General features: G+C 42.3%; 1 protein-coding gene across 8 annotated transcripts in view; it reads right to left on the bottom strand.

Moving 5' to 3' along the window:
* OSBPL1A (oxysterol binding protein like 1A) overlaps positions 1-11341 on the bottom strand; it is a 107153-nt gene that overhangs the window by 61030 nt on the left and 34782 nt on the right. For all 8 annotated transcript variants that reach the window (XM_025213895.1, XM_025213892.1, XM_025213903.1 and 5 more), the window contains 2 exons: positions 7170-7251; positions 1908-2014 (listed from right to left, as the gene is read on the bottom strand). In XM_025213895.1, the coding sequence (XP_025069680.1) occupies positions 1908-2014; positions 7170-7251 (189 nt within the window). The remainder of the gene's footprint in view (positions 1-1907; positions 2015-7169; positions 7252-11341) is intronic.

Genomic DNA, 11341 nt, shown 5'->3' on the forward strand with positions numbered 1-11341 from the left:
AGAGCCGCAGCCGCTTTCTAAAAAGGAGCCCGCTGCTCCCCGCGCCCGCCCGAAGGAAAGAGGCCGGGCAAAGTCGCCGCACGCGGCGGCGCCCCTGGAGGCCGGGCCCCTGCGCCGGGTCCAGAACGGGGAGATGGGCGTCAGCTGCCCCTAGGCAGGACAGCACCACAGCCTCCCGCCCTGCTGCGGCTCCTTGCGCCAGGGTGTAGGACGGGGAGAGGGGCGGCACCCCCACCACCTCTCTCATTGCACACAAGCTCAGCTCTCATACCGCCCCCTCCCCCCACCCCAATAGGCAAGAGATCTACAAAAAAGCTACAGCAGACACGAGTAGCACAAGAGATTAAAAAGGATTTGCCCCTCTCGTAATGGACTCAGCGCAGAAGTCTATGGCAGTTTTACGCTTGTTCCTAGTGGTCTCTTCAGTGCGAGTGAATATATTCACATAGCGTTAAGGCAACAGCAACACTTGTTCAAAATCAAAATGAGGAAGTAAACAAAAGGGGAGCACCCATTGGGAGTGCTCTGTAAAACACCAAGGGCCCATCACCTTGTGCAACATTTCAAGAGCTGTCTTTAATAAGGAGATGAGCGCAAGAATTATGAAACTGGATTTCAGCATTATTTCATGAGTGTGTCAGATTTTATCTGCCCTCCCCATGACTGAATAGTTTCATCAGTTATGACAACAGCTCCAAATTACTTCACTGAAACCAGCACCGCTTCTCCCTTCTATTTTCCACAGATTAAGAACTGGAGTTCTGTACAGCATTCATACAAATGGTTCTGAATAGCAAATCTGCACAGTTTAATTTTTAACTTCTCATTTTTTTATAGTGTTATGAAATCTAATGTGGCTTCAAATGAGGCAAAATTCCACAACTTTACTCACTGTTACAGATTAAGGATTCCCCCGCCCCCCCGACAAATTGGTTAGATTCTTCTTCATTTCACAAGTGGAATTTGGAGGAGTTAGGCATTTAAAAAAAAAAAAAAATTCTGCTGATCTGTAAAAAGGCACAGACCTTTTTACAGGCTTGCTCTATTATGTTGCATCTTGACTCATGAAGGGGGAAAGGCTTGTGACAAAGTAGGTTTGCACCAAGATTTCTCATTCTTATCCACACTTTGACAATGGAGCCAATTTGTGTGGCTCTGTTAAAAAACAAACAAACCCAGAAGTGACTCACAACACCAGCAAATGCTTTAAAAGAAAAAAATTTGAGATAAAAAACAAGACCGAACTGAAGGAAGATTTACTGTAATACTAAGCCAGGAATATAGTTCAATTTATGGATGTACAGTTTCTAAAGGCGCCCTCTGGAGATCAACATCCAGAAGGAAGTAAATGAGCATGCAGTCATATTTGAAGTTAGATGCTACAACAGGCTTGCACAATTTTGAAGAGTCCAGTGACACTATTTGACACAATCAAAAAAGTTCACTGGAATATTAAAGATCCTGTTAAACCCCAGGATCTGAGAAAGTTTGGATACTCGCTATTGTACCTTATACAAGGTTAGTACTAGTAAATGGAATAAAAAAAAAAAAAGGGGACTTGCTTCCCACTACCCTCACCCCCCTCCAAAAAACAAAAACACCCCTAAAAACAACCCAACAAAAAAAATATTAAAACACTCGTTTATCTAAAAGACAAAAACCAAGATTCTTTGAGCATGTAGAAAGAAACTGAACATCTGTATGTCATGCAAAGAAAATAAGGATTACAAAAACAAGCCATCCAGGAACTTAAGCTTTCTTTGGAAATGCCAGTTTGCAAACTGGCTGTTATTAGCCAAAAAAGTGCCTAATAATGGAGGTACATTTGGTCCAGTGTACTGGTTAAGCAAAGCTATTAGAAATGATGGCCAATACTATTTAATTCTTAGCAGTGTAGCAATACATACCCCTTCCTGCTTCATGAAGAGCTTAAGGCAGTTGCCCAAGGCTTCATATGTTTCTCTTGATATTTCAGAGACCACTTCAACTTTCTGCAGTAGTGAAGGAGCCATTCCTGAAAGTCAAGATTTCCAAAAGCAAGTCATTATAGGAGTCCACTACTGATTTTGTACAATTTTTACTCCCAAACTCTCAACTAAATATCCCACCTAACTCCTAGTATACTTCAAGGCCAGAGATGCAGTAACAGACTGTCTAAAGTAGTGTAGAAGCTATCTCCCCATTGTCCCCAAGCTTGGGAAAAGTAATAGAGGCCCATGCATTGTGTCTAATAGACACATTCCCACTCACAGCAAAGCTAGGACCCAGATACAAGTTTTGACTTCCTGAAGATGGTTAAAGGCAGCTCCTCCCTCCCCCTTTTTATTTTATTTTATTTTACATTCATTGTTGCAAAGTCATCTCTCTGCAAGTCATGGAATCTATCATCCAAATAAAGCAGGTTACAGCAATTTTGCAGGAAATAGTAATATGGTAAATTCTGCCACTGTCATTGTGTTATAATCAGGAAGCTAAAAGCAGAAAACCCCAAATGACAAGTCCAGTTTGACCATGGCAATTAGGGTTCAAGAAGTATGAATCCAAAAGGGACTGCTGAAAAAATGGCAGGTGGAAGTGCAGGAGACAAAGCAAGCAAGGCTATACCTATCAGAGATAAGAAGTATGAGCTACACAGAAATCTTTCCTCCCCCTCTGAACATTTCCATCTCAAATGGTATCCAGGTAAGAGAATGGAATGACAAGAACACTCAGGCTATGCTGCATGACAGATTGCTTAGTTAAAATACTCAAATTTCCCTCCATCCTTGCCATAATTCTACTTCGTGGAATACCTGGAATTAGAAAACGTGAAAGACCGCCAGAAAGACCCTTTATTGCAACAGAACTATGAAAGCAAGGGGCAGAGTAGGAAGAGCAGAGGCAATGAAGTGTCTAAAAAGCACATTTGGCAAGTGTCAGCTGGTCTTGAAGGCCATGAAGACTTGAGTATTAATTAGCACCAAGTTCAATACAAACGCAAAAGGATTTTTAAAATGTCAAAGTTGCACCAGCCTCAAAAAATCCTTCAAAATTTAAAATTTTTCAAGCCACACAAAAGCAGTTAGATGCATAATTACATATTTGCAATCCATACATTAGTTATCTTTTATATTATATTTCTAGATCTTTTCAGTTATACAGATACAGTGGAAGAATAATTTGGGCTTATTCAGACCCAAACCTTGTATTAAAAAAACCCCCAGATTTTCAGGCTGCCCATTTTTAAGTTTCAATAACATGCTACAAAGTTGTGTTCATTAGCAGACTTTAGAAGCTGGTTGGATCACTGTTGGGACCAAAAGAAGAGCATCTCAAAAAGGCAAAAAAACTAAAAGCTATATTCTATTCTACCTCTTCTACAGCAAAATTTCTTTTACTGCAAGTTTTACATATGCCAATCATCTAATTTCTTCAAGTGTGTTCAGGAATCTGGCAAAGAGATGGGCAAGATATTTTTCCATTATGGCTAGTTTTAGACTCGTTTGAGGCATTTCCAGAAGACAGTCCCATAAAGAGGACTTTCCAATGAGAGACTTACTTTCAGCTCAAGAGAGCTTATCCCTGGAAAAGGCTAGTTATATTGCCCCAGACAAGCCTGTCTGACTGAGGTAGTCAGGCCCCAAACCACTAAAGGTCTTCAGTCAATTCAAGGCAACTGTATACCATTAGAGAATGGGTAGAAGGAACAGTGAAGTTATTTCTGCACCTAGCTACTGGGATTCTGCATAATAAGTATTTGTAATTTGAAGCATCAAATTGGAGGCAGTATATATTCCAAAACTGACAGATTATTACTCTCCTCCAACAGTAGCTTGGTCAATGTTCACAGGACTAGGCACAATAAGTAAATGGAAACAGGCTCTTGGCCATTACTGCTACTACTAAGCCTGAATAACCAAACAGCTCCATGGAAATGAGAGTTTGTAATTTGACAGTGTGAGGGCAGATTTTTTTTTTTGGTCAGATTCAGTTTCTTGGGACCCAAAAGGCTTCAGCTACATCTACATTAAGTTTGAGATATATGATCTTATTGCACAAGAAGGCTTCAAAGACTTCCCTATTACAAACAAACTATGTTGCAAAAACCTTATTATTGTTTTGTTTTTTAGAAGAGTAAAAAAGCAAAAGGAAGCTTATTCAGGTTTTGTTAAGTGAACTAAATACATTGTATGGGGTTTTGCCCTGCTAGTATGAAATCAATATTGCAATTTTGGGATTGCTAGCTTAAAAAGAAGTTATACTTTTGCATCCCTTCACTGTTTTTTTTAAAAGCTTTAGGCCACATTTAAATGTTCAATCACATTTAATCATGATAGTATCCAATCCCTGATCCTAATTGTGCCTTCTGCCATGTTACACATGCATGGCAAGAGGCACGATTGGGATCAGATCCCCAATCCCAACAATCACACCATAACTACTTCCCAGTGCCAGTGCAAGGGTAGCCTGGGATCACAATCCCATGTTCCCCCTATGCCAGCAAGTTGAAAGATGAATGACCGCAGGTCCAGCTGGGGCTGACAGTCAGCCAATTGAGCTCTGGATTCCAGTCCCCCTGCAGTCTGGAGCTAGGGCCAACACTCAAATCAGCAGACTGGACATACCAGAAGTGCACCAGGCTGGTTCAAGTCCCCAAGTGAGGTTTAAGATTAGGGTTGCCCAGGCTGGGTTAACAATTAGCCAACTGTCAAAACCCCAGGTATGAAAACTCTGAATGGGCTGTCTGGCATAGGGTATCAGAGATTCCCTAAAATTCCAGGGTGCAGTGAAGCCAAGATTAGTGAGATGGTCCTTGGCATTGGACTGATGGCATGCCCTCCCCCCCACCTCATTCTGCATCCAGGGATTTGGCAGGTCTACTAGGTTCAGGACCCAGCACTGCCCCCAGCCCAAGTCTCAGTGATCAGGTAGGGGACAGCCGTGTTCTACTCCCTGGGGCTGCTCCATGCCAAACCCTTTTGTGCTCTGCTGAATATTGAGATCTGTCATGGGTCAGTGTAAGTGTGCCACAGGTTCAATTAAAACATAATACAAAGATGTTCCACATTATATATGGAACATCTTTGTTGCTCATTTGCTACTATATTTACCCTGATAAGTCCCCCCCCCCCCCATGTTAAAATTTATACATTTTCCATGTATGGAATTGGTTATAATAGTCTTAAATTCATCTCTCCCACCACTGCAGGGGGGCAGGCAGTGGGGAGGCAGAGGTGCATGTGTGGTGGGGGGAGGGGAGGAGTCAAGTAACTTCCTTTCTTGTACCTGCTTCTCCTACTACCTCCCCCCCTCCACAGTCCCCCACTTATCCTTGCTCTATGTGGGGGGTAGGAAAAAAAAAGAAGATGGGGAGAAGAGGCTGCAGGGGAGAGATAGTGAGGTACAGAGGTGGGGGAGGGAAGAAGGGGCAGGCAGCAGCTGGACCTATGGCCCCACAGGGGCTGGAGCCTGAATCACAGCAGCCACCTGCCCCCACCAGTCTTATACACAATCTAAAAAGTGAGGGGCATCCCCCTTCCACTCCCCCCGCCCCCCATGTTAAATGGGGGAAAAACCCTCACCTTAATGCCATAGTTACATGATTCTATAATCATAAATTAGCTTTAACATGCATCAGAGTTCCTACTTATGAGGCAGGGTTACCAATTTTGATGCAATAACACCTTAATCCCATCCCAGGTGTAACGTGTAGCAGGACCCTTAGTTGCACAGTCAGCGCTCTATTTAAACATGTCTAGATTTCTGATAACAGTAGGCTTTAAACAAAGCCGAAATGAAACCCAAATTGGTTGACTGAATCCAGCTAGCGTGGACACTTAGCTTTGCTCCATTTGATTTCCACCGTAACAAGATCCAATCAAATTAAAGCCTAGTAAAGATGTTTGTGGTTGACCTTTATACCTACAAAGTTTGTTTAATGCTGTTTAGTATGTGAAAAGCCTGTTCTGGTAATGCAGTACTTTCAGAAAGGGACACAGGCCTCAATTACCTGTTGTCCATGTCTACTCCTTGTAGTCAAACAGCATCATGGGATTCCAGGATTGTCTACACATACTTTAAAATCAGGGTCTGCATTCAATTGACAGGAGGAATTGAACTTTGTTTTAAAAGGCTAATGCCTCAGTCTTTCCTGGGACTGAATCAAGTTGGGTTTTTTTGGATGATCACTTTCAATAGATTTGCTAGGTGTCTGTTTTATTCTGTTGAAGGTAGTGGGCTTGCACAGATGCAAGTAACTAGCACCTTGGGTCTGAGTTTAGGAAAACAGAGCAAGTATCATAATGTAGTTTGGACTCAAATACACACAAAAAGGAACAGACCTGTTGATTAAAGGCATTTTCTACAACTGCTACTCTTTGGATTCCAACCGTATTTTAAATAAAACAAGCATTTTGAAAATTTATGATCAATGGAATTTTTCCCCTATATTCGTCTACATACAAAAATGAAACAAGTGGAAGTCTCTCTCTCAAGCAGTTTAATTCCTGTAGAGTCTAAAAATAGTGAAAGTTCCACTTGTTATGTTAAGTGGAAATTTAAGCTAATGGTTAAGTTATAAGGCACAGGTTGAGAAAAAACTCCCAAGTTTTGTTTGGCACATCATTGTGACAGGGACACTGGAATGTGCGTCATATCACTGTCCCATACCAGTTTACTTGCATTTAAAAATGTAACCAGCCCACACACCTCAATTTCAGTTTGGTACTGCAATGAGCCATTACACAAGTTTCGTGAGGGAAGGATGATAAAATGGCAGTTGGGTCAGGCAGTGAGACTGTTTATGCCTTTTATGAAGAGCATTATATCTGATAATCAACTGCTTGAGCTTAGGAATAATCAAGCTTTTGAGAAGCTACTAAAAGCAACAGCTGTTACCTATTCCTTGGAAAGTGACTTATTAATTGGCAATTAAAAACAGTTGTCCTCATGTTCTTTTCGTCTTGCTGGTATCCTTTGACCCCAGCTGACTTCCTGCCCCTGGGGCAGGGGGCTGGACTCAATGATCTCCCGAAGTCCCTTCCAGGCCTAATGTCTATGAAATCTTGCAAGCTTCTCAAGATTCTAGTTAATATTTAGTTCATTAAGCAGCCCATCTTTTTAACAAGTTGCTTGGGAAATAAAAAGGCAGCACATCATGAAATTAGTAAGTTTCAGCTTTACAGTTTTACCTTGTGCAGTATCCAGTGATTTAGCCATTGTGAGGAAGTCTGTAATCTCCTTATTTAGTCTTTGTTGGCATGTTTGTGCCTTCTAGAAACAAAGATTAAAAAACATTTCAAAACAAGCACCTGAAAAAAGTATTCACACATTTCATCTATATTAAATAATCCTAGTACTCTTCAGAGAAAGCAAAGCGTTTTGAAAAGTTTCATCCCATGATTAGACAGACAAAATACTACATGCAAGTCACAAGTAGCTTACAGTATTTTCTGGTGTACAAGACACTTTTCCTCCCTTGAAAAAGGTAGTCCAAAGTATTTTATAATGTGCAGGTATGTAACAAAAAACTGAAGCCACTGTGATAAATTTGAAATTCAGTCGACTTAAATTTCTACAATATCAGCCTGTGTTTGTGTTTGCAGTTAAGAAATCATTCACTTTTGATGAATTTAAATCAAATCTACAGACCGAGGCAAAATAATAACAAACACCTCCAGACATTTTTGTTCCCTACCAAGAGGGGTTTCAGGCTGACAACTTTTATCGGTAAATGAAAAAGCTGCCAGAGATGCGTGCCAGTCTCTGGAAGTACAGTTATTTCAAGGTGACACAGCTAAGTACTTGGATTTCACAGTATAAGTTTTTTAAACTCCAATCAAGTAATTTTAGCTCAACTAGAGCAGAATTATTTACAAGTTGTTGACATAAGATGCTGCTTCTCCAATGAAGAAGAATAGTGCTATTGTGTTCTCAAGTTATAGCAAGCTCATGCCAGGTAGAAGGATGTGGTAAATAAGCCATCACATGTTGAAGTCAGCCACCTCAAAAGAGTAAACTGTACATTAGGCAATATTCCAGTTGGAGCAGCTGCATTTAAAATTTGTGGCAAGAGGATGTCCAGATGCAGTAAGAGAAAGGAAAAATATCAAAGCTGCTAGATTCTTAAGCATCTAAGTCTAGCCATGTCTAATCCAGTATCTCCCTCTAAGTTAAATATTTTTTTCTTCTCTTTCGCCTAAAAAAATGCTCCCAGTCTGGTGTTCCCCAGACTCATTTTTAATGAAACAGAAGTTGTCCAGACTTCAGGTAAGCCATTTGTTGTCTAGAACCAACATGTCAAAAGAAGTTTGCATTAATTATCAGTTACCGCATTTACTTGAATATGAAGCAACCCTGAATACAAGACAACCTCCAATAATTAGATTAAATAAATAGATTTATAAGCTTTCCATTTATAGATCGACAACCCTCTCCCAGTGTTCTGGCACAGAAAATAAGCCAATTGGCTTATAGTTCCCCAGGTCCTCCCTCCTCTTGTAGAATGACACAACATTGGCCTTCTTCCAGTCCTCAGGGACCTCTCCAGAGTGCCACGAGATGTGGAAGAGTTTCACCAGGAGTTCTGCGATGACTTCAGCCAACTCTTTTACCATTCCCAGATGAAGTTTATCCAGTCCTGCTGACTTATACAGGTCTAAATTTTTTTTTAATTAATTGATCACACATCAATTCTATGGCAATAGTAGGAAGGCTGTCATTCCTACCAGTCACGATTTCTCCCTTGGCCTGGTGAAATACTGAGGCAAAGTACTCATTCAGTTCTCTCCTGAGTGTTGATAACCAGCCGTCTTAGAGTTGTTGAGCAATGGTCCCACACTCCCATTTGTTTTCCTCCTGTTCCCAATGTACTTAAAGAAGAACTTCTTGTTGTCCTCGTTTCCTGTTGCTAATATAAGTTCAGTCACTGCTTTAGCCTTTCTAATCTGTTTCCTAAAAAGTGTGGGCCATTGTCCTACTTGGGGCCTGTCCCAAGCTTCCATTGTTATAAACCTCTTTCTTCTTTAAGAGGACTGCAATTTCCCTGTTCAGCCAGGAGGACTTCCCAGGCCTTTTGCTACCTTTTCTCCATATGTGAATGGACTTCCTTTGTGCTTCAAGGACTGTGTCTTTAAGGAACGACCACTCTTCATGCAAACCTTTACCTTCAATTCTTAGTCCCGCAGCACTTCCCTTACTAGCGACCTGAGCTTGTTGAAATTTGCATTTTTGGAGTCCAATACTTCTACCCTGCTATCTGATTTGTCTGCCTTGCGACAGATAGTGAATGTGATGGTTTCATGGTCACTGTCACCCAAAACTGCCCTCTATATTTAAGTCAGCCACCAGGTCATCTCCTTTGGCCAGAACCAAGTCTAGCAGAATATCCTCTGGTTGGCCCATGCACCTCCCGAGTCAGGAAGAGCTCTTCGACACAGGCCAGGAAGGATCGCGACTAATCCAACCTGGCCCAGTGTTCCTTCCAGGAGATGTCTGAATAAATTGAAGTCGCCCATGATGACCATGTCCTGTGCATGCACGGCCTCTATCAGTTCTCAGGCAAACTTTGGATAAACTATCAAACCAGGGGGAGGAACTCTATAGAATATACCTATAGTTGGGTCCCTCTTACTGCACTCCCCCCCCCACAGCTTGATCCAGAGGGTTTCAAGCCGTTTCTTCTTTGGAGCCAATGTCAGTTTCCAAGGTGTCCTGCTCTTTCACGCAGAGAGCAACACCTCCACCCTTCTTCCCTACCTGGTCCCTTCTATGCAGGGCGTAGCCTTCTATGGCTATGCTCCAGTTATGTGAGAAGTCCCACCAGGTCTCCATGATCCCTACTAGATCATACTGCCCATAAACACAGGACTTCTGTACCTACTTGTACAGGAGTTCAAACTTCTTTTTGTTACAAAAAGATATATATAGTATACCTCCCCCCACCCCAGCATACCTCTACAGGCCTGTCTCATGACCAATATGATTCACCTGACAGTCCAAGGCAAACATCTACATTTACATTATCACCACGTTACAATAACCATACCACACCAATGCACCTGTCACCATTGCCCACCACAATCACATAGAAGATTGCCTCAGTGCCCCTGCCTCCTCCCCACCCTCCGTTTCCCCAGTTCTTTCCCTTGTTGCCAGCATAGTCGTCATAGTCATTGTTCTCTCTAGTGGTCCTGCCTCTGAACAATCTAGGCCAGTTTTTTTTCTTTCATGTGTCCTCTGCAGTTCTCCCCACTGCTTTTCACCATCTTTCTGTAGTATGCCCATAGCTCAAATCAGTGCCATTCTGACAGTCTTCAACTAGTTCATGTGTCTGCACACAAGGAGATGCCTGGCCTTCCACAGGAAGGGAACTAGTCAAAATAAGATGTCAGGGCGTCTTGCTGCTTGGACAAGTGTCGGAACAGCACCAATCTGGTCAGGGTCTTGACCCCTGTCACCATCATGATGAGTATGATTACTCTCCTCTACACCTCCCTGGCATACAGGCAGTTCCAAAGGACGTGGTCAGTCATTTCCTTTCACTGGCAGGTTTGCCTGGAGCAGTTCAATGGGCCTCTCTGCCCCCGTGTCTCAGCACCCACATGGGGAGCACCCAGTAGACTACCTGTCAGTTCAAGTTCCTGTGCTCCTTCTGGAGGTCCTTGTGGAAGAATCACTCCCATGTGACCCAGCAGCTGTTGCCAAGTAGTATGTCTGTGGGTGACAGTATATTTTGCCCTTAGCACTGCCTGCATCTTATGGTGGTTCATCAGGGTCTCTGGGGCCTTTTTGTGCAGTTCATATTCGCTCCAGAAGCATTCCGGGACCTTGTAGAACCATGACATCTCCAAGGTCCACAGGTGCGTGTTGAGCAGTGTGTACAACTGCCAATATCAGAACAGGTTCTTTGCAAAGTGTCTTATGAAGCATGCCATTTTGAATTCTGCCCCAATTGCCAGTTTGCAGATCTGGTTTGTGAACTTGGCTCAGAGGACTAGCAGGACGTTCAGAATTTGTCAAACTTCTACTATTTCGAAACTGCACTGGTGGCACTGCAAGCATGCTAGCATTAACTTAAGTGTTAGAGACCAGTTTATCTGCTCAGAGACAATTTAGCCTTCTGAAAACTTTCTACAGGTGTCAGCCAAACTGTGGAAGCTTGAAGAAGACCAGGTCATCTCAAGTCTGAGGGAACTTTAACAGCAGACAAATAAGAAAGTTTTCTGGAGAATGCCATAGGATGGCTGGGAGTGATTACCTAAGCTACCCTAACATTTCTAAGCCAAACAGAATCTTACGGAGAAAAACAAAACAAAAACAAAACACTGTGGGCCTTATGGGCCTACGGTAAAAAAAAAAAAAA

This window comes from Alligator sinensis, unplaced genomic scaffold (assembly GCF_000455745.1).
Source record: "Alligator sinensis unplaced genomic scaffold, ASM45574v1 scaffold117_1, whole genome shotgun sequence".
NCBI lineage: Eukaryota > Metazoa > Chordata > Crocodylia > Alligatoridae > Alligator > Alligator sinensis.